General features: G+C 39.1%; 1 protein-coding gene across 20 annotated transcripts in view; it reads left to right on the top strand.

Annotated features, from left to right (window-relative positions):
• Positions 1–26,496, top strand: part of ATP10D (ATPase phospholipid transporting 10D (putative)) — a 140,495-nt gene that overhangs the window by 17,392 nt on the left and 96,607 nt on the right. For 10 of the 20 annotated variants that reach the window (XM_086405893.1, XM_086405883.1, XM_086405885.1 and 7 more), the window contains 3 exons: positions 2,988–3,029; positions 19,345–19,671; positions 22,126–22,320. In XM_086405893.1, coding sequence (XP_086262019.1) covers positions 19,352–19,671; positions 22,126–22,320 — 515 coding nt within the window. In that variant the 5' untranslated portion in view covers positions 2,988–3,029; positions 19,345–19,351. The remainder of the gene's footprint in view (positions 1–2,987; positions 3,030–19,344; positions 19,672–22,125; positions 22,321–26,496) is intronic. The other 10 variants (XM_086405894.1, XM_086405886.1, XM_086405888.1 and 7 more) reach the window with 5 other exon arrangements.

Below are 26,496 nucleotides of genomic sequence, written 5' to 3'. Positions count from 1 at the left end.
CACATGTTATGTGTATATAATGAATTGTATTTCAGATATATGGGAAAAACTTTCTATTGAAGGCATCTAATAACATTTTTTAAACTTAAATGCAAATATCTGAAACCTTTAACTTCAGTTTTTCAAATGAAGTATGCCTTCAGCATTTTTTCCTTCTAAGTGACTTTTCCTTATCCTAGTCCTGTTCTTCCCACCCTCACATTCTTTGGAGGTGCTCTGTGCCTCTGCCAACCTGTTGCTCAAGTGCTTTTGCCCTGTGTCAGAGCCTCCTAATAACCACAGAAGCTTATTTGCATTAGACTTGGGTGAGTTTCTCACTCTGAGCCTCAGTTTCCTCATTTAAGTGGGGATAATAATTTGTACTTTATTGTAAGAACTAATGTTAATGTGTATTTATCCCTTGCACAGAACTTGGCATGTCTTTAAAAATGGTAGATATTGTTATCATCTTAGGCTTATTGAATGAATCATATGTTATTAGAGCTGAATAACTGAATCTCAAAAGCATGCTGTTCTGTCATTTCAATAACATGTTATTTTAGAAGCATCTAGGATTATCAGTGGCAAAACATTGTGTTAACGATTGCTATCATTAACCTTTTAAAAATTATTTTTAATTGGAGGATAATTGGTTTACAGTACGGTGTTGGTTTCTGCCATACAGCAACATGTATTAGCCATAGGTATACATATGTCCCCTCCCTCTTGAGCCTCCCTCCTGCCTCCCACCCCAACCCACCCCTCTAGGTTGTCACACAGCACTGGGTTTGAGCTTCCTGCATCATACAGCAAATTTCCACTAGCTCTCTGTTTTACATATGATAATATATATGTTTCAAAGCTACTATCTCAAATTGTCCCACTCTCTCCTTGCCCCACTGTGTCCACAAGTCTCTTCTCTATCTGTCTCCACTGCTGCCCTGCAAATGGTTCATGTAGTACCATTTTTCTAGATTCCATATATATGTGTGTTAATATATGATATTTGTTTTTCTCTTTCTGACTTGCTTCACTCTGTGTAATAGGCTCTAGATTCATCCACCTCATTTGAACTGACTCAAATATGTTCCTTTTTATGGATGAGTAATATTCCATTGTATATATGTACCACAGCTTCTTTAGCCATTCCTGTGTTGTTGGGCATCTAGGTTGCTTCCATGTCTTGGCTATTGTAAATAGGTTTGTGATGAACATTGGGGTACAGTTATGATTTCCTCAGGGAATATGCCCAGTGGTGGGATTACTGTGTCGTATGGTAGTTTTATTTCTGGTTTGTTAAGGAATATCCATGCTGTTCTCCATAGTGGCAGTATCAATTTACCTTCCCACCAATAGCACAAGAGGGTTTCCTTTTCTCCACACTCTCCAGCATTTATTGTTTGTAGATTTTTTGATGATGGTCATTCTGACCAGTGTGAGGTGATGCCTCACTGTAGTTTTGATTTGCATTTCTCTAATAATGAGCAATGTTGAGCATCTTTTCATGTGTTTATTAGCATCTTTATGTCTTCTTCGCTTCCCTGATGGCTCAGTTGGTAAAGAATCCGCCTGCAATGCAGGAGTCCCGGTTCGATTCCTGGATTGGGAAGATCTGCTGGAGAAGGGAAAGGCTACCCACTCCAGAATTCTGACCTAGGGAATTCCATGGACTGTATAGTACATGGGGGGTTGCAAAGAGTTGGACACAGCTGAGCAACTTTCACTTCACTTCATGTCTGCTTTGGAGAAATGTCTGTTTAGATATTCTGCCCATCTTTTGTTTGGGTTGTTTATCTGGTATTGAGCTGCATGAGCTGCTTATATATTTTGGAGATTTATCCTTTGTCAGTTGTTTCATTTGCTGTTGTTTGCTCCCATTATGAGGGTTGTCTTTTCACCTTGTTTATAGCTTCCTTTGCTGTGCAAAAGCATTTAATTAGGTCCCATTTGTTTGTTTTTATTTCCAGTACTCTAGAAAGTGGGTCATAGAAGATCTTGCTGTGGTTTATGTCCAAGAGTGTTGTGCTTATGTTTTCCTCTAAGAATTTCATAGTTTCTGGTCTTACATTTAGGTCTTTAATCCATTTTGAGTTGATCCCTCTGTATGGTGTTAGGAAGTATTCCAGTTTCATTCTTTTACATGTAGCTGTCCAGTTTTCCCAGCACAGTTTATTGAAGAGACTGTCTTTGCCCCATTTTATATTCTTGGCTTCTTTGTCAGAGATAAGGTGCCCATTGGTGCTTGGATTTTTCTCTGGGCTTTCTGTCTTGTTCCATTGGTCTATATTTCTGTTTTTGTGCCAGTATCATGTCTTGATGACTATAACTTTGTAGTATAGTTTGAAGTTGGGGTGGTTGATTCCTCCAGCTCCATCCTTCTTTCTCAAGATTGCTTTGGCTATTTGGGGTCTTTTGTGTTCCCATACAAATTGTGAAAAATTTTTTGTTGTTGTTGTTCTAGTTCTGTGAAAAATAGCATCGATGCTTTCATAGGGATTGCGTTGAAAGTATAGATTGCTTTGGATAATGTAGTTGTTTTCACAATATTGATTCTTTCAACCCAAGAACATGGTATATCTCTCCATCTGTTTATTTCATCTCTTTCTTTCATCCGTGTTCTATAGTTTTCTGCATATAAGTCTTTTGTCTCTTTAGGTATGTTTATTCCTAGGTATTTTATTCTTTTTGTTGCAGTGGTGAATGGATTATTTCCTTAATTTCTCTTTCTGATATTTTTGTTGTTAGTGTATAGGAATGTAGGGGATTTCTTTATATTAATTTTTATATCTTGTGACTTTAATAGATTCATTGATTAGCTCTAGTAATTTTCTGGTGGCATCTTTAGGGTTTTCTATGTATAGTATTACTTCTTCTTTTCCAACCTGGATTCCTTTTATTTTTCTTCTCTGATTGCTGTGCCTCCAAAACTATGTTGAATAATAGTGGCAGGAGTGGGCCCCCTTATCTTGTCCTTATTAACCTTTTAATGTATGTTTATTTTTTTTCAGCTTTAAGAATAAACTGAGAGTGGGAACTCACTATGAATATAGGTGAGTTTTTTTTTTAGTTCCCAATAACAAAGGTACATGCATATACTTGCATCACTTACCTGTAGGTTTGCTAGCTTAATTCAGTTTTGAGTCAAAGCATCAGACAGAGGTGACTCATTTAGGTGTGTGATCCCTTCAAAAAAAAGTTGAGGTATATTAGAGATGGTAGATATTTAAGTGTCTATATATTGACATATATGTTTCAGTGTCTATATATTGGGAGATATATATATATATGTGTGTGTGTGTGTGTGTGTATACGGTTTATTCTCACACAGGAGAATTGAAGAAACTCTTTATATTTAATATGTTTGGAACACTAAGAATGGATACATTTTTCTATATAAAACAATGCATCTGTTTACCCCAGTTATATTTTATACTGCTGTCTTCTTTATGGGGCTTCCCTCATAGCTCAATTGGTAAAGAATCCACCTGCAATGCAGGAGACCCCAGTTCAGTTCCTGGGTCAGGAAGCTCTCCTGGAGAAGGGATAGGCTACCCAAATAAACATGTTGTATTTGAAAATTCTAATTTGACTCATCAACAATGATATAAGCCTGTCACCTTTTGCTCTACTTGGTCCCCTCCCTTAATCTGGGCTAGAGGCTGCTTCTCTGATGTAAATAGAACAGTATTTTCTGTTTCTGTCTCCCCACTATCAACCATTGAGTCTATTTTTCAGGCCATGGTTCTTGAATGAATTGGGACTGAGTGAGCTTGATTTAAGCATTCTTTTCTAGAAAGGGGTATGTGCTTAAGTAAAATGGACTTTTTCCTGTTTAGCATCCTAAAAATGATAGAACTGTCACAAAGATTTTTTAGTGGTCAAAGTGAAAGAGACTTAGTTTCTTATATTCTCATGTAGCACTTCCTTTCATGATACTAACCACCAGGTATCAAAAGTAATAGTTCAGTGCTTTTGGTGATGTATTACCCTTGCCTGGCCTTAATATGGAGCAAGCATCTTATCTGCAGTGATTTTGGAGCCCCCCGAAATAAAGTCTGTCACTGTTTCCATTATTTCCCCATCTATTTGCCACGAAGTGATGGGACTGGATGCCGATCTTAGTTTTTTGAATGTTGGGTTTTAAGCCAGCTTTTTCACTGTCCTCTTTCACTTTCATCAAGAGGCTCTTTAGTTCCTCTTCACTTTCTTGACTTCACACTCCAGGATGTCTGACTCTAGGTGAGTGATCAGACCATTGTGGTTATCTGAGTCATTAAGATCTTTGTCTTTTGGGGCTCCACTGCAGCCATGAAATTATAAGACGCTTGCTCCTTGGAAGAAAAGCTATGACCAACCTAGACAGCATATTAAAAAGCAGAGACATTGCTCTGCCAGCAAAGGTCTGTCTAGTCAAAGCTATGGTTTTTCCAGTAGTTACGTATGGATGTGAGAGTTGGACCATAAACAAGGCTGAGTGCTGAAGAACTGTGGTGTTGGAGAAGACTCTTGAGAGTCCCTTAGATTGCAAGGAGATCAAACCAGTCCATCCAAAAGGAAATCAGTCCTGAATATTCATGTGAAGGACTGATGCTGAAGCTCAAACTCCAATCCTTTGGCCATGTGATACAAAGAACTGACTCACTAGAAAAGACCCTGATGCTGGGAAAGATTGAGGCAGGAGAAGAAGGGGATGACAGAAGATGAGATGGTTGGATGGCATCATCAATGCAATGGACATGAGTTTGAGCAAGCTCTGGGAGTTGATGATGGATAGGGAAGCCTGGCGTACTGCAGTCCATGGAGTTGCAGAGTAGGACACCACTGAGTGATTGAATTGAGCTCTGTGTATTCTTGCCACCTCTTCTTAATACCTTTTCCTTCTATTAGGTCCATACCATTTCTGCCCTTTATTGTGCCCATCTTTGCATGAAATGATCCCTTGGTATCTAATCTTCTTGAAGAGATCTCTAGTCTTTCTTATTTTATTGTTTTCCTCCTTTTCTTTCCATTGATCATTTAAGAAGGCCTTCTTCTCTCTTCTTGCTGTACATTGGAACTCTGCATTCAGATGGATGTATCTTTCCTCTTCTCCTTTGCCTTTTGCTTTTCTCAGCTATTTGTCAGGCCTCCTCTGACAACCATTTTCCCTTTTTTCCATTTCTTCTCTTTGGGGATGGTTTTGATAACCACCTCCAGTGCAGTGTTACGGACTTCTGTCCATAGTTCTTCAGGCACTCTATCAGATCTAATCCCTTGAATCTATTTGTCACTTCCACTGTATAATTGTAAAGGATTTGATTTAGGTCATACCTGAATGGTCTAGTGGTTTTCCCTACTTTCTTCAATTTAAGCCTGAATTTTTCAATAAGGAGTTCAATGTCTGAGCCACAGTCAGCTCCCAGTCTTGTTTTTGCCGACTGTATAGAGTTTCTCCGTCTTTGGCTGCAAGGAATATAATCAATCTGATTTCAGTATTGATCATCTGGTGATGTCCATGTGTAGAGCCTTCTCTCGTGTTGTTGGAAGAGGGTATTTACTGTAACCAGTGAGTTCTCTTGGCAAAACTCTATTAGCCTTTGCCCTGCTTCATTTTGTACTCCAAGGCGAAACCTTCCTGTTACTCCAGGTTATCTCTTGACTTCCTAGTTTGCATTCCAGTCCCCTATAATGAAAAGGACATCTTTTTTGGGTGTTAGTTCTGAAAGGTCTTGTAGATCTTCATAAAACAGTTCAACTTCAGCTTCTTTGGCACTTGTGGTTGGGGCATAAACTTGGATTACTGTGAATAGAATAGTGTTAGAATAGCAGAGAATGGTGTTTCTCAAAGTGGGTCCCAGGACTAGCATACCAGCACTACCTGGAAACTTGTTAAACATGTAGATTCTAGATCCCCACCTGAGATTTGCTGTATGAGACTCGGGTGTGTCTCAGGACTTTCTGATGAATCCTGGTGTTTGACGTCCACAAAGGGCACCTTGAAATGACTATGCACAAACGTGTTTTTCTTTTTAGGACGAGTGAGCTCGTGTATATATTTCAAGTTGTTTGTTGGCTGGTGATGGGATGATCTCAGAAATTTAAAAATACCTACTGGACTCAAGGGAGTTCATTATCCTATATTTTACCTTTGGTAATCTGCCCTGCTGCAAGCTTCATTAAGCATTCATTAAGGGAAACGGGGTTTTTGAGAACTGACTGCTTTCAAGTATGTTTATGTACAAGAGGGAACATAGTATGATATTGTAGATATGCTCTTATTGAATGACTGTGGCTTTTATATCGTCTAGAAAAATATACCCTGGTTAGAAATAATTTAGCTTAAAATGATTATATTTGATTATTTTTAATTTTATATATAAGTAGGATTGTGTAGTTGGAAAGGCATGGCTTTGGAATAAAAAATTGTATGCCTTGAGTTCTGGAAACCTTCCTTGACTTCTTGTTTCTTCTTCTGAAAAAATGGAAAGAAAACTCCACACCACGTTGTGAAGTTTAAATGACATGCAAAATGTATTTCATAAGCAGTAATAATCATTGCAGAATTGCTTGTACTTATTCTATTCTTGGTTTATGTTTATTTCTGAACTTAATTGATTTTAGGCTTAAAATTGATAGCTTGTAATTTTCAGAACTTCGTTTATTTTTTAGCCTCTGTGAGTAAAGAATATTGGCTCATGTAGCATCATGCAGGCCTAATGTTAAGCACAGCTGCTTTGTTGTTCAGTCACTCAATCGTGTCTGACTCTCTTTAACCCCATGGGCTGCAGCACTGCAGGCTTCCCTGTCCTTCACCATCTCCTGGAGTTTGCTCAAACTCATGTCCATTGAGTTGATGATGCCATCCAACCATCTCTTCCTCTGTCGTCCCCTTCTCCTCTTGCCTTCAGGCTTTCCCAGCATCAGGGTCTTTTCCAGTGAGTCGGCTTTTCGCATTAAGTGACCAGAAGTGTTGTAGCTTCAGCTTCTGTATCAGTCCTTCTAATGAATATTCAGAGTTGATTTCCTTTAGGATAGACTGGTTTGATCTCCTTGCTGTCCAAGGGACTCTCAAGAGTCTTCTCCAGCACCACAGTTCGAAGGCATCAGTTCTTTGGCACTCAACCTTCTTTTATGGTCCAACTCTCATATCTATACAAAGGCAGCTTTAGACTGTTTCATAGCTATTATTTACAACTTCTTCCTTCAAAAAGTTGATGGGAACAATAAAGGACAGAAATGATAAGGATCTAAAAGAAGCAGAAGATATTAAAAAGACGTGGCAGGAATACACGGAAGACTATACAAAAAAGATTTTAATGACTCGGATAACCACAATGGTGTGATCACTCACCTAGAGCCAGACATCTTGGAGTGTGACGTCAAGTGGGCCTTAGGAAGCATCACTAAAACAAAGCTAGTGGAGGTTATGGAATTCCAGTTGAGCTATTTCAAATCCTAAAAGATGATGCTGTGAGAGTGCTGCACTCAATATGCCAGCAAATTTGGAAAACTCAGCAGTTGGCCACAGGGCTGGAAAAGGTCAGTTTTCAATCCTAAAGAAGGGCAATGCCAAAGAATGCTCAAACTACTGCACACTTGTAGTCATTTCACATGCTAGCAAGGTCATGCTCAGAATCGTCCAAGCTGTGCTTCAGCAGTGCATGAACCGAGAACTTCCAATTGTATGAGCTGATTTAGAAAAGGCAGAGGAACCAGAGATCAAATTGCCTACATCTGCTGGATGATAGAAAAGCAAGAGAATTCCAGAAAAACTACTTCTGCTTCATTGACTATGCTTAAGCCTTTGACATGTGGATCACAGCAAACTGGAAAATTCTTCAAGAGATGGGAATACCAGACCACCTTACCTGATTCCTGAGAAATCTCTATGCAGGTCAAGATGCAACAGTTAGAAATGGACACGGAACAATGGACTGGTTCTAAATTGGGAAAGGAGTACGTCAAGGCTGTCTACTGTCACCTTGCTTATTTATCTTATATGCAGAGTACATTATGCGAAATACCGGGGTGGATGAAGCATAAACTGGAATCCAGATTGCTGGCAGAAATATCAATAACCTCAGATATGCAGATGACACCATCCTTATACAGAATGCAAAAAGAACTAAAGAGCCTCTTGATGAAGGTGAAAGAGGGGAGTGAAAAAGCTGGCTTAAAACTCAACATGTAAAAAACTAAGATAATGGCATCTGGTCCCATCGCTTCATGGCAAACAGGTGGGGAAACAATGGTAACAGTGCCAAACTTTATTTTCTTGGGCTCCAAAATCACTGTGGACACTGACTACAGCCATGAAATTAAAAGCCGCTTGCTCCTTGGGAGAAAAGCTATGAGAAACCTAGGCAGTGTATTAAAAAGCAGAAACATTACTTTGCCAACAAAGGTTCATCTAGTGAAAGCTATGGTTTTTCCAGTAGTCATGCATGGATGTGAGAATTGAACCATAAAGAAGGCTAAGCACCAAAGAATTGATGCTTTTGAACTGTGGTGTTGGAGAAGACTCTTGACAGTTTTTTGGACTGCAAGATCAAACCTGTCAGTCCTAAAGGAAATCAACCCTGAATATTCGTTGGAAGGGCTAATGCTGAAGTTCCAATCCTTTGGTGACCTGATGCGAAGAGTCAACTCATTCTAAAAGACCCTGATGCTGGGGGAGATTGAAAGCAGGAGGAGATGGGGATGACAGAGGATAAGATGGTTGGATGAATCACCAACTCAATGAACATGACTTTGAGCAAGCTCTGAGAATTGGAGAAGGACAGCGAAGCCTGGTGTGCTGTGGTCTATGGGGTCACAAAGAGTTGGACACGACCGAGTGACTGAACAACATCACATTTTTACTATAACAAAAGGAAAGTTAACAATTTCTGTTTTCTTTTTATTCCCTCCTCGAGATAACCAATATTAATAGATTTGTGTGAATTTTTCTGTACTTTTATTCATGTCCTTGCAGATGTGTATGATCATGCACGCATTCAGGCAGTTTGTGTTAAGGCTGGTCAATGGAAGGTTCAGTGATGCTGTAAGAAATAAAACCTAGACCTATGAATCTGTGCTGCAGGAGGACCAGTCCTTGGTTACTAATCAGTAGACTCTTTTGTGTCAATGTGACCGTCTTGCAGCCTAAGAAATTGAAAAGGCTTAATTCCAGGTTGACGTTTGATGGGCTCCTCATTCTCCACAATTGACAAAGCTCCTAAATAGTCATAACTTCATGAGAAACTAGGCAGGTGATAGGAGCTACAGCCACTCAGGTGTATCCTACATCTTTGCAGATCTGTTTACTGATTAGGGCGGTAAACCAGAGTGAAATTTGAACTGTGTCCAAGTTCTTCTCACTATTCTTTGAATCCAGGTCTTTCATATTAGTCTGTTCTTCATTCATTTTTTACAAATTTTGGATTATTACATTTACCTCTGTCATTTGTTTTATTCCTTTTCTGCTTTAGTACCTAATAGTTATCAGTCCAGGTCAATGGTTAGAGAAATGTTATTTTTAATACATGTATAATATCCCAGAATGTGGATGTTATAATTTAGTTAGCTGTTCTCCAGTTGACTTTCATGATATTTACAGGTTGTTAGTGCCAAAAAAACCCAACTACAGTATACATTCTTGTACATATAGGTAAGACTCCCCAAAGTGGACTTGCTCTGTTAGTTGCTGGTACTGTTGTTTAGTCATTCAGTCTGACTCTTTATGACCACGTGGACTGCCCCATGGACTGTAGCTTGTTGGGCTCCTCTGTCTATGGAATTTTCTGGGCAAGATGACTGGGGTGGGTTCCATTTCCTCCTCCAGGGGATCTTCCCTCCCCAAGAATTGAACCTGCATCTCAGAGTCTCCTGCATTACAGTGGATTCTTTTACCACTGAGCCACTGGGGAAAGCCCATTGTTCTATCAGTATTCATGTGTATTTAAAATTTTAAGAGATACTGTCAATTTGGGGGGCATGAGAGAGGGTAAAAGAGGAGGAAGATAGTAGCAGTTTTCACTCCCATTGTCTGGGGGTTTGTTTATACCTATCCTCACCAGCACAGGCTATAATTATTTTAATATTTATCAGTCATATGGATAAAAACAGTATCTCATTATACCTTCAGTTTGCAACCTTCTGGTGACTAGTGAGGCTTGAGAGTCTCTTCATATTTATTGGCCCTTTGGATGTCCTCTTTTGAGAATTGCTTATTCATATTCCTTACCCAATTTTATTGGCCTTTTTATTTTTGTCTTATAAATTTGTATGACTCATTTGGTTACTAGGAATATTAAGAGCTTGCCATCATTAAGCGGAGAAGGCAGTGGCACCCCACTCCAGTACTCTTGCCTGGAAAATCCCATGGACAGAGGAGCCTGGTAGGCTGTAGTCCATGGGGTCGCTAAGAGTCAGACACGACTGAGCGACTTCACTTTGACTTTTTACTTTCATGCATTGGAGAAGGAAATGGCAATCCACTCCAGTGTTCTTGCCTGGAGAATCCCAGGGACGGGGGAGCCTGGTGGGCTGCCATCTATGGGGTTGCACAGAGTCAGACATGACTGAAGCGATTTAGCAGCAGCAGCAGCCATCATTATGAGCTGCACTTGTCTCTTGATTTTATTTATGATTTTTGCTATGTAAGATAGATGATAGGTAAGTGAATAGTTAAATCATTTGTCTTTACTAACTTCTCTCTTGCTTTGGAAAGTTTTTCTCAGCTAACAGTAATAAAATATCTTTCTAAATTTTCTTTTGGTAAATTTATTGTAATTTTTGTATTTAAGTTTTTAATCTAGAGATTTGTTTTTAACTTAAAAGTTATTAAATTAAAAATTTATTAATATTTTAATAAAAGATGTATTTTTAATGTATAGAGTAGGAATTTAGCTTTCTGTTTTCAAGATGAATGTCAGTTTATTCCAGAGTTGTTAAATTACCATTTTCCAACTTGAAATTCCACTTTTCCATATGTTATTTTCCTGTTTATAAAAGCAACTAGTTTTGGACCTCTGCATTAATTTCTATAGATTACCACAGTTTAGTGCTTAAAACAACCCCAGCTTATTAATGTATAATTCCATAGATCAGAAGTCCAGGAACAGTGAGGCTGGGTTTGTTGCTCAGGTTCTCAAAGTCTGAGGTTAGGACAGGGAAGGATCCACTTACAGCCTCATTGAAATTGCTGGCAGAATCAGTTCCTGTGGTTATAGGACCTAGGTCTCTGTTTTCTTGCTGGCTGTCAGTTCAGGATGCTGTCAGCCCTTTGAGACCACCAGCAGCTGTTCTTTTGAACTGTATTTCATTTGCTAAATTTTATTGTTTCCCCATCAATATTCATGAGCGAAAGTGGTTTATAATTTTTTTGTGGCAGTTATACATGTTTTAGTACATACAGATATTTGTATGATGGTGATAAATAATTATTACAATAAAACATTTTTTTTTCCAACCATATAGTTGCCTTGCTGTGGAGTAGTGTTGCAAGTTGGGTATATGTAGCATTTGTTTTGTATTCATCTCATGCCAAATCCTCTCTCCTAGTATCAACATGTATTAGGAATCTTGATCTTTAGGATCTATGGTCATATTAATTAACTTTTAAATCCCAGATAAAATGCTAATGTGTGAGTTAAAGCAAGGTGTACAGAGTCAGGTGGCCTTTGACACCATATTTCTGGGTAATATTAGGCTTCAAGTGGCCATGCTGAGCCCAGGAACATGCAGTCCTTTTCATATAGTTAATCTTTTTTAAAAAATTATATTTGTTTTTAATTGGATGATAATTGCTTTACAATATTGTTTGTTTCTGCCATATATCAACATCAATCAGCCGTAGGTTTATGTATGTCCCCTCCCTCTTGAACCTACCTCCCACCCCATCCCACCTCCATATAGTTTAACTTTGAGTGCTATTTTTCCATCACTAACCATCAGCAAATTTGTTGTAATCCATTTTACAACAAACTACTACTAATTTTCATATAGTAGTAGTTTGCTCTTAAACTAAAAATGAAATTAGAAATGTAGATTTTAATAAAACCTATGTAAACTATAGTTTTTTTTTTTTCTTTTTTAATGAAATAATCTATCTTTTAAGGACAGAAGGTCATTCAGGAGTGATGTATCAGAATCTAAAACGTTCTTTCTTATTCCAAGTGATGATGAATGACCTTTAGGCACCTAGTTCTTGGTATGTTTAAAAAATTGTGTTAATTTTCAAGGGTTAGTGGCAGAGGATGAGGTCAAATAAAGCATGGAGCCTTTTGGTTTACTAGTGGAAAACCATGACAAATCAGCTCTTCATGGAGTGGGAAAAGTCTTTGAATTATGAATGCTGTTCTTGAAAAATTCTGAAAATGCTTCACATGCAGTTGCTTGTTAGAGCTCTGTCTGTCAGAGTGCTCTCTTTATCCTTTGGGGATAGTTGAGAGCGTGTTGCTCTGCTCAGCTACTTGGTTGCCTGGCAGACTCTCCAGCTCAGTGAAAGAACTAAGTTGCTAAAGCTGTGTGACCAGGTGGTTGAGTGTGAGTTACATGCGCTTTAAGAAATGAAACATCAATGAGTAATTTGGTATCGTCGTTACTATCAATACTATATATAACATTGTCAACACTTGTGAAAAAATACTATGGTTGAGAGAACATTTCCCGGATTATCACTACAGTTGTTAATTTTACTTAACACTTGCATGCTTCCCACACTGCCCTAAGAGCTTTACATATATTAACTCACTGAATCCTCACAACAAGTCTTAAACTGAGGTTAGGTGGCAAGTGGAGGTGCCAGGAATTGATGTTGGTGTCTGGCTCTTGAGTCTATGCTCTTGATCACGATTATACACGTATTGATCTTACAAATCTAGGACAGAATGATTTCCTAAAAAAGTCCTTCAGACTTGGAGAAGCAGACTCCTTCTACTAATAAAGACAGAATGGTGCAGTCAAAGCTGAGAGTGAATTACTTCTGTTGCCTTAAACTTTCATCTTTTCCTTTTGTGGAAGGCAGGCCAGGCTGAGCCATGAAAGAGGAAACAGTGTGTTTTTGTTTCTGTTTCCCTTCTATTACTTTTCTGTAAACTTCAGTGATCAGCCATTTGTTGATCATCTCACTTTGAGCAAGCATTAGTTAGACTCTGTGGAGTCTGGAAAGGACTTAGCTATGTTCCCTGACTCTGAAAAATGAAGCTACCTGCAGCCCACTGTAGAGACTGCAGTGCCTGAGTCATGCTCAAGTTTGTAATGAGAGCAGAGAAGGAATCAATGTACCGTATCTCCTGTGTGGATCCTTCTCCATCTCTCCCTCTCAAAGGTAAAGCCAAAAGTCTAGAGGGTGAAGAGAGGCTCATGTGGTGAGTTGGTATATGATTGATCAGCCTGCCACAAAGAGAGGGCAGATTTGCAGAGGTGCAGGGTGTAGGTTATACTTGGCAACCTCCTTGATAAGTCACCTGGGTACTTATTAAATTCCACATTTGTGGGCCCCATTCGATAGCCTCTGAATCAGAATCTCCAGGGGAGGGGCCTAGGGAATGCTGATTAACAGGGCCCCCAGGGAATTCTTGTTGGGGGAGCTTGGAAAACACCGCAGGAGTGGAATACAGTTTGTTTACAAACATTGAATTGTAGAGTTAATGGTTGAGGATGAGATCAGATGATATAAAGGTCATTTTATGTCTTGCCCGTCTTTTGTGATTGGATCTCTATTTGTATCCGACTGAATGTTGCTTACTTTGCAAGTATCATTAGATATATTGAACAGAGCATTTACTTAGACTTGGACAACCTTAATGTGCAAGCAATATGTTGAAAGTTTGGACTTCAGCCCAATTTACAGGGTTTGCAACCTTGACTTATGTTGAGAAACAGCCAAGGAGAAGAGTGGGGAAAAGAATGAATGTTGTTAATCTACTGTGTGCCCCATGACACTTCATGGTGCCGCCTTGTGTTCCTTAGCCAGGTGAGGCTAATAGGTTAATTATGTGGGCCACATAGCTGTTAGTGACGCAACTGACATTCAAACCTGGGCCTATAGAGGAGAAATTTGATTTGTCAAAAAGTGATGATCAGAGTGTTCATTCACTCAATTAAAATTGATGAACCAGAAAAAGCAGGGTTAGGATGAGGAGCTATGGTAAAAAACTTCGATGTTTGCTACCATGTGAAAATATATGCCCAGTGTTCTGTACTTTTTTCATTTTAAAAGAAGTCAGTTGTCAGCATTTTATGTGAATTTCTCTATTTTAAAATTTTAGTCCTATATTCAAAAAGTGTAAAACAATGTGTTTGCCAACACCGTGATACAGAATACATCATTAGGTAGAAATTTGCTTAAGGGCTTCTGGCTTGTGACTTCTAGATTAAATAATCTATCTAAAGTCTAAACTTTAAAATGTCAAGATTCGTGCTGTGATTTACTGATTTGCTGTCCCTTCATATCTTAAAGGAAAAATTTCGTGAACATTTATGTGAAAGTAATAATGAAGCCTTTTCTAAATATTTGTATGCTTTTAACTTTGCTGAGGTAATGGAGAAAGATGAAAAAGCTACTTCTGGCTTCTTGCACTGGGGAAGGTATTGCCCTCTCCTGGGCCTTTAGTCCAACTACTGTGTTTTGGTTGCCTTCTACCATCAGGAGCTAAAAGTGGATCTGTCTATTCGTATGCTTTGAACCCATGCGGAGCCGTGTGCAACTGGTGTCTTTCCAAAGCGTATAGAGCAGCATATTGCTGCTGCTGCTGCTGCTAAGTCGCTTCCGTCGTGTCCGCTTCTGTGCGACCCCATAGACAGCAGCCCACCAGGCTCCCCTGTCCCTGGGATTCTCCAGGCAAGAACACTTGAGATCAGTATATTAGTGGACCTTGAAACCAATTTGGTGCCAGCTTGACCAGTATTAAAATGAGAGAGATTGAGAAAGAGAGCAAAGTAGGATAGAAGATGCTTGCATGGCAAGTAGGAAGGGCAAGAATTGCTTTGTGGTACTATTGTTTCAGCTGTATACGTGTGTGTGTTGCATAAGAGAATGTATTTCCCACTGTTAGATTTTGAAAGCACTGACCTAGAGTGACTAAGTAGATTCCTTGGTCATTCTCCTGGGATCTAAGATGGTATAAATTCTAAACTGGAAATTTGAAAGGATTTTCACCACATGTTAATTACATCCACACTTGTGACTCCATGGACTGTAGCCCACCAGGCTCCTCTGTCCTTGGGATTCTCCAGGCAAGAACACTGGAGATCAGTCCTTTAATCCAGTCATTACTTTTCAGGCAAAGAGTGGCCATGACGAAGGGAAGGAGGGTCATTACAAGATGGTAAGTCACATAGCCTTAGAGAGTAGGACAGAGACTCCATGACTAAGAGAGGATGCTAAGGAGGACACTGAGTCAGTCCCAGTTCTGTGTTTACAGAAATTCCTAGAGGATGAAAAGGAGAAAGGGGGAAGACAGTATGAGTAAAAAGAACACCTAATGCAAGTTTAAGGGCACTGGAGAGGCTCAGACGAAGGTGGACCTGGGGATACTTTGACAATGAAACATTTTCCATTGGTAGAATTGCCTCTTTGGAACTGAGTGAATGGGGAAAGGTGACCTGAAGTTAACACTCTCCACGTGTTGTATTTGCTTCATCATTTCTAAGTTTACATTCTCAAGAAACTCTATTGTGAAATTTAATAATCTAAGTAGAATCTAGATTGTTGTATGAGATTGAGGGGCCCTAGCAGGATGCACACTCCTGTGTCTTAAGAGTTTAATTGTAAATGCAAACTCTTAAGGTTTTCAGAAGTAATATAAAGTTGTATTAGTTTCAGCCTGCTAAAAATTAAGTTTTGTCATAATGGCCCCCTGATGGGATGAAATACATGAAAAGTGTTTAGTGCTTATATTAAATATTTTACATTATCTACTGATTCATCGATAAAGCACTATCTTACATCCTTATTCTGGGAAGATTTCTGGATATCTTATGAACTACTTTAAGCTCTCTTAGCTCTCATTACTCGGAGAAGGCAATGGCACCCCATCCGGTACTCTTGCCTGGAAAATCCCATGGATGGAGGAGCCTGGTGGGCTGCAGTCCATGGGGTCGCTAAGAGTCGGACATGACTGATCATCTTCACTTTCACTTTTCACTTTCATGCATTGGAGAAGGAAATGGCAACCCACTCCAGTGTTCTTGCCTGGAGAATCCCAGGGACGGGGGAGCCTGGTGGGCTGCCATCTACGGGGTCGCACAGAGTCGGACACGACGGAAGCGACTTAGCAGCAGCAGCAGCTCTCATTATTACATATAGGTTAAGAAGCTAATTTATATACAGTTGACTCTGGAACAGTGCAGGTTGGAACTGCAGGGATCCACTTAAACTAGGATATTTTTCAGTAGTAAATGTTTACAATATTACCAAATCCTGGTTGGTTGAGTCTGTGGATGCCTGGAAACTGGAAATGCAAGGCCACGTACAACTTATATGTGGATTTTCTACAATGAGGAGGGTGGGCACCCAAGCCCCCATGTTGTTGATGCATCGCCTGTACTGAAGTGAAAAATAGGCTTTTCAAATTACTTGAGAGATAGATTGTTAAAACATGATATTAAAAGAGGACTAGTTTGACCAGTCAGTGTACTTTGTTTTAGCTCTCTATGGACAGATATTTGAGAGAGCAAACTCCAAAGGACAGCAAACCGATGGGATGGAACTTTTTTTGTCTTGTTTCTATTCCTAGTATACAGCTGATGAAACTGACTTTTTTGGCCATTTTCTCTCACTGATAGTAGACGCTGTGTATTATGGGTCCAATATCCAGGCACAAATACACACATTTGGAGGCTATTGTGTTCTTCCCATTAAAGGGGATTTTCTGCCTCTTACTTGTTTTTATTGTTTTAAGTTTTAAAGATCTGATAAATTTTTGTGAGATTATTTGTAATTCAACTTACTTTCTATAAGTACAGTGATGGTGAGGCTGTGTAACTGTAATCTCTTGGATTGCTTAAGGACCAATATAGAGTAAATAAGTGTGTTAGCTGAATGGATTATTAAAAATATCGATTCACTAGAATTACTAGAATAGGACCAAATCTTCCACTGCTGCTACGTATTGATTTATGATTTCAGATCCATGAAAGCTGGATATAATTTTAATATCCTTAGGGGGATAATTTCTATATCTGATTAGTTATAATACTTTAGAGAAAATAATAGACATGTTATAAACTTAAAATGAAGCTTAGAAAGGAAGAAAGCTTAAAGAATTTACCCAAACTATTTTATTACCTTGAAGACTCTTTTGCACTTGGGATTGCATTTATATATTTACATACATATTGCCTCACCTAAACCCTGAGATTCTGGAGATGAGGCTCCAGGTCTCTATATTTCTAACCTCATGTACTTTCCACCACATAACCTAGTTTTTCTGCAGATGCAGTCATGGACCACCTGAATCTGATTCATCAGGGGAGTTTTATTACCAATACAGATTGGTACCCACAGATTTGTGGGTATCTGTGACATACCCACAGATTTACTAAAAATCTCCAGAAGTGAACTCCACCCTAAAATGATCAAGTAAATGCAATGACATTGATAATGCAGGAATAGACATCAAGGCTTCCAGACCTTGCCCTCCACTCTCCTCGCCTACTCAGTGAACTTTTACTGGCCATCTACTAAGTACCAGCTACTCTGGATGTGAAGTTAAATGAAGCACATTAATAGTTAAAAACAGACTGACTTGGAAAGATTTGATTTGAATCAACCTTATCTACATGCTAACCACGTAAATTTCAGCAAGTCACTTAACTTCCCTAAACCTATTTCCTCTTTTGTCAAGTAAAATAATGACTGTCATAAGATTAAGGTAAATACTAAATAAGATCAGTTTAGTTCAGTCACTCAGTCGTGTCTGACTCTTTGCAACCCCATGGACTGCAGCACGCTAGGCTTTCCTGTCTATTACCAGCTCCTGGAGCTTGCTCAAATTCATGTTGCTGATGCCATCCAACCATCTCATCCTGTGTCATCCCCTTCTCCTCCTGCCTTCAATCTTTCCCAGCATCAGGGTCTTTTCCAGTGACCCTGACGAGTCCAGTGAGTCAGTTCTTCACATCAGGTGGCCAAAGTATTGAAGTTTCAGGTTCAGCATGAGTCCTTCCAGTGGACATTCAGGACTGATTTCCTTTAGGATTGACTGGTTGGATCTCCTTAAATACTTTTGCAAAGTGCTTGGAATAGAGTGTGCTCTTAATGAACATTAGATTTTTTTTTTCTTAAATTAATGAGCTCATGTTCTAGGAAGGGCTGAATTTCCTGGAAAATACACACTCGAAAATAGAGAAAATAAGGGAAGGGATGTAAGAGATTTTGTTTTCTATCAAACCACCCCAAAACGTGGTGGTATAACTTTTATTGACTCACAGTGTGGTGGGTTGACGGTGGGAGTTGAGTTCAGTTGGGACAGCTTGTCTCTGCTCTAGATTGTATCATCTGGGTACACTCAGGTGTTGTCAGTCTGCTGGCACTCAGTGGCCTCACTCCTATGTTGATAGGAGCAATAGTTGCTAAGTGGGTCATGAGTACTCATCATGAGTACTACCAGCCTGGGCTAGATACGTGGTAGTGGCCGCAGGGTTCCCAAGAGCAGTGGGAAAGGAGTTGTTAAGGGAGTCCCATGAGCAGGCACTTTGCAAGCCTCTGCTTGTGTCAGGTTTACTAGTGATTCATTAGTCAAAGCAAACCACGAGACCAACCCTAGATTCAGCAGGTAGAGAAAGACTTCACCACTTCATGGGTAAAGGGATGTGACTACAGGGATGGAAAGCATTTGTGGCTATTTTTGTAATCGTCACAGGCTTTACTGATTGCTTCATGCTAGGTGATTTATGTTATTCCCTTAATCCTCCCAACAGTCTCCTGACATGTGTGACAATCTCATTTCAAGGATGAGAAAATTGATTAGATAAATTGAGACTTGTACACATGAAGCACAAACTTCTTGCCTCAACTTGTGGAGTGGCCTTTTGGGTGCTATCTCTTGTTGGTTAGGTGATCAGCCCACAAGGCAGAAGGTGTATGCTCTATTTCGTTAAGATTTGGTTAAAATGGAGTTTTAGTGACTTGTTTTACTCTCATATTGCTACCTTCTAGACTAAATAAGACTTCTCAGGTGGCTCAGAAGTAAAGCATCCACCTACAATGTAGGAGACGTGGGTTTGATCCCTGGGTTGGAAAGATCCCTTGGAGGAGGAAATGGCAACCCTCTCCAGTAAACTGTTGAGTCATTTGTTTAGTATAGAAAAAATTTAATCTTACTAACATTACTGTTCTTTAAGACTTTCCAGAAGTTTATGAGAATTGTTTTAATGGACTTTTCTTTGTTTTGCCAGATCACCTATGCAACCTGGATCTCACCGCATTTTGGACATGACCGAGCCTCTTCAATGGGCCAGGTATCACTGGCAGCGGCTGATTGGCCGTACGAACACAGACGATGACGAGAGACCATACAGCTATTCCTCTCTGCTTGCCTGCGGGGGCAAGTCCTCCCAGACCCCCAGACTGGCAGGAAAGCATCGGGTTGTTGTTCCCCACCTCCAGCTCTTCAAGGAGGAGTATGAAAAGTTCTCTGGAACCTACGTGAATAACAGAATACGGACAACAAAGTACACGCTGTTGAATTTTGTGCCAAGAAATTTGTTTGAACAATTTCACAGGTAATTTTATTTTTGCGGGGAAAAAACTTAAAATGTTCTTTGTCATTATGATTGATATATAAGATTTTTCATTTTCATAATGTCTGTTACCTAAGCCTAACACTTGCGACATTATCTTTGACAATTCTGGTAGGGTCCATTGTGGAATGATGAGTCCTTACATTCATATAACACTTTAGGACTAATAAAATGCTTTCTTGTGACAAGAAAAGATATTGTTATCTTCATATTACAGATAAGGAAACTAAGTTTGGCCCTGTAGTTTAACCAGTGTCCTGCCAGAGGTGAATGAGGGGCTATGACCTTCAGTCTATTCACTCTTGCTTTTGTGTTCTGTCCATTAAAAGAATGTTAATGCTGTGTTTAAATTTGACTTATAGCCTTTTCTTCTTTTTTAAAAAATATTTATTTATTTACTTCTTTGGCTGCTCTGGGTCTTAGTTACAGTACATGGGACCTTAAATCTTCATTGTGGCATAAGGAATCTTTAGTTGCAGCATTTGGGATCTTGTTCCCTGACCAGGGATTGAACCCGAGCACCTTGCATTGGGAGCAGGGAGTCTTAGCCACTAGCTCCTAGCTTTTTATTCCTCATAAAAGAAGGAAATGGAGCTCTGAATTAAATACAAATGTAACCTGTAAGATTAGGTAAAGCAGATATAATTCAGTGTAATATGTATTTGCTGAAGCCCTTTCATCAGGTTAAGTATTGAAGGAAATGCAAGGTTACATGAAGCTTCTTTCCTTATGGAGCCTTATGTTTAGCAAGGGCAGCAAGATGTGCATACAGTGAAAAGACACGGTGGATGTGATGAGTGCTGTAACGTGCTGCCAACTAGGATGGAAGCCTCAAAAAGAGAAATACTACTGTTAGCCAGAGCAGTAGAAAGAAAGTGGTATGTGAAGTTAATTATGAAGGTTGAGATTTTCAAGGCAGAGATGTCTGTAAAGCACATTTCAGATGGAGGAAGGAATACAAAGAAAAGCAGAATGGCAGTGGCATAGAAGATTTGCTGGAGGCCTGGGAAGTAGTCCTCTGTGACTGATACTGTTAGAGGCTAATTGAAAGCAGGACAGAACATTTAGGAAGATGCTACATATATCTTGGCAAGCTGTAATAGAGACCTGAACTTAGAACAAAGTGGGGATGAGAAAGAGGATAGTCTATTACAGATACTATGGATAGATGTAAGGAATTAAGTGAAAGGAGTGAAAAGATGATGTGAGCAAACTGAGTTATGATGACCAGGATTATTAACAGAAAAAAGACAGACAGGAATAAAAACAAGCTTGGCTCAAAGGTTATGTTTATGTTGTTTTTGTAAATGTTGAGTTTGAGATGCTAATGTGAGTATAGAGATTCTCAGCATTTGTTATTTTTTCCAGTATTATTCATTTCATATATATTCATCCTCATTTTTTAATCTCTGTATATTCCATGTAGTTATGAAACAGTGGATATGGTTAAAGAACAGACGTGAATTTGTCAAATTAATGGTTTTAACTACTATGGATGTTTCTATCTTGTATGGGGTTTGCAGTTGTGCCCATGATAGAATTAGAACCTGGAACCTGAATAGAGTTCAGGGCCCGGCCCTATAGATAGAGATGCAGTTAACCTGGTGTGCTGCAGTCCATGGGGTCGCCAAGAGTCGGACATGACTGAGCGACTGAACGGAACTGTATATGCAAATCATTGAAGCCACAGAAGAAGCAAAAAGGGTTGCAAGTAGCCAAAAATTTCAGCATAAGAGGAATTGGAGGTGAGAAATGAGGAATATGTGTAGATTATTTTGAGAAGTTTGGCTGTGGGAAGAAAATGTGATAAAAATTCAAGGGACCGTGCAAAACTGAGATTTAGTTTCTTTCTTTTAAGGAAAGAGACTGCTTGCATTTGCCTTAGAGTCCAGTGGGAAATATTTGATTATATAAAAGGGACGTAGTTCCTTAAAAAATAGTTCTCAGTAATGTGAAAGCAGAAATGGAAGTGTTGATCTCCGGGGAAAATAAACCCTCAGGGTTTTCTAATTATTTTGAACCTTGTTTGAACCTAATGATTGGACAATCAAGTTAACTTCGGAAAGTTTGAGTTAATTTTTTGTTTTTGCAATGCATTAACTTTGAATTTCCTCTTAAGGTTTTTGAACTTTTTAAAAGAAAGTAGTACCTCCTATTGTGCTTTATTATGTTACACAACTCACAATGGTCACACTGCAATATTGACTATAATATATTTAATAAATGATACCTCACATTTATTAGAGTACGTCCACCAGATGTCTGCAGGGATAATACATCGTTAATTCAGATTTGTTAGATATCACTAGTTCTGTTGTGTAGCATCCAAAATCAACTGATAGGAACTTGTGGAAAAAGGCCACCAGGTCTTTTGCCTCGTTTGTTCCAGGCTTCGCTTGCTTTGTTAACACCTCCTTGTGTGTGTTTGGGTTTCAGAGTCGCCAATTTATATTTCCTGTTTCTAGTTGTTCTGAACTGGGTGCCTTTGGTAGAAGCCTTCCAAAAGGAAATTACTATGCTGCCTCTGGTGGTTGTCCTTACAATTATTGCAATTAAAGATGGCTTGGAAGATTACCGAAAATACAAAATTGACAAACAGATCAACAACCTAGTAACTAAAGTTTATAGTAGGTAAGTGTAACAGGAGCTATGCTGGGGAATATACATGCATCATTTAGAAACATGCAGAATGTTACTCTCCACTCCTTAGATGTGACTAGGACACTTTTGGGGGTGGGATGGTGTTTTGAACTAATATTTATTAAAATCCTAGAGTGCATTTACATCAGGATCATAGGAAAACAATAAACACATTAAACCATTGTCAACCAGATGTTGATAAAGTAAAAGCTTCTATAATTTAGGTGTAAGTAGAGCTGAAAGAATTAAACTTCAAACCATAAGAAGGAAAGCAAGCAGATAGCTTTTAACCCTAGATATTTACAATTTGGGATTAAGAGGATGGGATATGAAATGTATGAATGAATATGAAAAACAAGATGGGATATGAGAGAAGGTGAGTTTCTTGTGGAGGAAAGGAATTGTGAGATACAGAGAAGTGCATTCTTTTTTGTAAACAAGCAAGAAGCCTATAAAACACTTCCTGTTGCAGCAGCAACTGAGGGCATTCGTAATAGGAGGACTTATAAGGAGCATACTTGCTCTGTTGGAGACTTCTATTTCAAGTATTTATGAAATAGCCTGTGTAGCCAAGAGTGAAGTCCATTAAGGTGAATGTTTAACTGTGCTGTGTATTAATGACTACATTTACAAATTTCAATGCTAGTGTCCAGAGACAACTATTTATAATGCTGTGATGTGTTCCTTGAAGTCATACATATTTTGTGTGGTAGGAAAATGTAGGACAGTTTACAAAATTGGGATTGTACTACATATATTGTTTTTATTCTATTATTTTAGCCTAATTTACATCATGAATATTTCCCATGTCTTTATCCATCAAGAAAGCACTTTTAATAGCTACATTGTAATAAGACTCTAAGATAATTTAAACATTTCCCATATTTATATAAATTAAAAATATATCAGTGAGTATTCTTACACAGAAGTATTGAAGATCTATGATTATCTCCCCATTATAATTAGGAATGGAATTAATATATCGAAGAGGAGAATATATTTTTTAATTTATTAAAGTATCAGTTTAGTTCAGTCGCTGAATCGTGTCTGACTCTTTGCGACCCCATAAATCACAGCATGCCGGGCCTCCCTGTCCATCACCACCTCCCGGAGTTCACCCAGACTCACGTCCATTGAGTTGGTGACGCTATCCAGCCATCTCATCCTCTGTCATCCACTTTTCCCTGCCCCCAATCCCTCCCAGCATCAGTCTTTTCCAATGAGTCAACTCTTCGCATGAGGTGGCCAAAGTACTGGAGCTTCAGCTTTAGCGTCATTCCTTCCAAAGAACACCCAGGGCTGATCTTCAGAATGGACTGGTTGGATCTCCCTGCAGTCCAAGGGACTCTCAAGAGTCTTCTCCAACACCACAGTTCAAAAGCATCAATTCTTCGGCGCTCAGCCTTCTTCACAGTCCAACTCTCACATTCATACATGACCACAGGAAAAACCATAGCCTTGACTAGATGGACCTTTGTTGGCAAAGGAATGTCTCTGCTTTTGAATATGCTATCTAGGTTGGTCATAACTTTTCTTCCAAGGAGTAAGCGTCTTAATTTCATGGCTGCAGTCAGCATCTGCAGTGATTTTGGAGCCCCAAAAAATAAAGTCTGACACTGTTTCCACTGTTTCCCCATCTATTTCCCATAAAGTGATGGGACCAGATGCCATGATCTTCATTTTCTGAATGTTGAGCTTTAAGCCAACTTTTTCACTCTCCTCTTCCACTTTCATCAAGAGACTTTTTAGTTCCTCTTCACTTTCTGTCATAAGGGTGGTGTCATCTACATATCTGAGGTGACTGATATTTCTCCCGACAATCTTGATTCCAGCTTATGCTTCCTCCAGCCCAGTGTTTCTCATGATGTACTCTGCATATAAATTAAATAAGCAGGGTGACAATATACAGCCTTGACGTACTCCTTTTCCTATTTGGAACCAGTCTGTTGTTCCATGTCCAGTTCTAACTGTTGCTTCCTCACCTGCATATAGGTGTCTCAAGAGGCAGGTCAGGTGGTCTGGTATTCCCATCTCTTTCAGAATTTTCCACAGTTTATTGTGATCCACACAGTCAAAGGCTTTGGCATAGTCAATATGTATAGTCTATGTATATGTATATTGACTATGTATATACATAGTCAATATTCAGTTATACGTGTATAGACATTGTTTTTCATATTCTTTTCCTTTGTGGTTTATTATAGTGCTTCCCTTGTAGTTCAGTTGGTAAGTGATTTATTATAGAATATCAAATATAGTTCCCTGTGCTATCCAGTGGGACCTTGTTATTTATCCATTCTATAAATAATAGTTTGTATCAGCTAATCTCAAACTCTGAATCCTTCTTTCTCCCACCTTCCTCCCCTTTGGCAACCACAAGTTTGTTCTCTGTATCTGTGAGTCTGTTTCTATTTCACAGATAAATTCATTTGTGTTATATTTTAGATTCCATATATAAGTGATATATCTTTTTCTTTCTTACTTCACTTAGTATGATCTCTACCTACATCCATGTTGCTGTAAATGGCATTACATGGTATTTCACTCTTTTTTGTGACTGAGTAGTATTCCATTGTGTGTATATGTGTGTGTGAATATACATATTTTACCTTCTTTATCCATTCATTTGTCAGTAGACGCTTAGGTTGCTTCCATGTCTTGGCTGTTGTAAAGAGTGTTGCTATGAACATTGGGATGCATTGTATCTTTTCAGATTACTATTTTCTGTGGATATATGCCTAAGAGTGGGATTGCTGGATCATATGGTAGCTCTATTTTTAGTTTTTTAAGGAACCTCCATTCTGGTTGCATTAATTTACATTCCCACCAACAGTGTAGGTGGGTTCCCTTTTCAAGGAGCAATATTTTTAAGTCCTTATTCAGGTGGCTTTTGTGAATGCCAATTACAAAGTTTATAAGGTTAATTCTCTGAAGTTCTTTTTCATGAGAAATGTATCTACTTCTTAAAAAGTTATCATTAAGGGTAGATTTATGAAATTCTCATTGTGTTTACTGCTTTACAAATAAGGTTTTGGTGTCACTTTTTTTCATTTCAGAGTTTGGAAGGTTTATGGAGTATTCTGACGATAATGAGTAGGTTAATTTGGCCTGAGGGTAGTGGCCCAGTAAAAGGGCTGTAATTAGAAATAAGGGGATCCCCTGGTGACTCGGTGGTAAAGAATTCACCTGCCAATGCAGGAGATGTGGGTTCAATCCTTGGGTCAGGAAGATGCCCCAGAGAAGGAAATGGCAACCCATTCCAGTATTCTTGCCTGGGAAAACCTATGGACAGAGAAGCCTGGCAGACCACAGTTCTTGGGTTGCAAAGAGTCAGACACGACTTAGCGACTAAACAACAATAATAAGAAATAAAAGGGGAGTTTGAGGCCTGCTGTGGCGGGATGTCATGCCCAGGCTACTGCTTACACACTGAATAAAAGCTCTCCAGAGAAATACAATCAATAGGAATAAGATTTATTACAAGGAATTGGCTCATGGGATTATGGAGGCTATGAAGTCCCTTTGCGACTCTTTGTGACCCCACGGATTGTAGCCTGCCAGAGAATTGTCTGTCATGTAGTTTGAAGGCCAGAGAGTGATGGTGTAGATTCCAGTCCATGTCTGTAGGCCTGAGAACCAGGAACGTCCAGGGAAGATCAGTGTACCGGATCAGTCAGGCAGAGAGTGAACAAATTGGATGATGCCCACCTATACTGGGAAGGGCCATCTGCTTTACTCAGTTCACCAATTCAAATGTTCATCTCTTCCAGAAACACCCCCAGAGACACTTAGAAATAATATTTAACCAGGTACTTGGGCATCCTTTCAACCAGTGAAGTTGACTCATAAAATTAACCATCACAGATATTTTCCTTGAGTTGTACAGAATCCATGTTTTGAGCCAAGAAACAACATAGTAAAAGTTGTGCTTTAAGGAATACTGGTCAATTCAGATCATAAGAATGGCTTCTTTATGAATCTGCCTCTGCTAATTAATCCGGGGCACAAAAGGAGTATGTGCTAAGTGCAGGAAGGGATTCATAGAATAGATACTGTATAGAAGGGCCCAGTGGAATTTGGTAAACTTCTGTGATTTTTTTTTTCCAGATTTGTAGGGTAAAAATATCATTGATAGAAATAGGGAGTGTTATGGCAGAAAGTGAAGAG

This window comes from Bos grunniens, chromosome 6 (assembly GCF_055505025.1).
Source record: "Bos grunniens cultivar Pamir isolate PY7600 chromosome 6, Bosgru_T2T1.0, whole genome shotgun sequence".
Taxonomy (NCBI): domain Eukaryota; kingdom Metazoa; phylum Chordata; class Mammalia; order Artiodactyla; family Bovidae; genus Bos; species Bos grunniens.
Note: the sequence above shows the minus strand (reverse complement) of the source record. Positions and strands in the feature narration are given on the sequence as shown.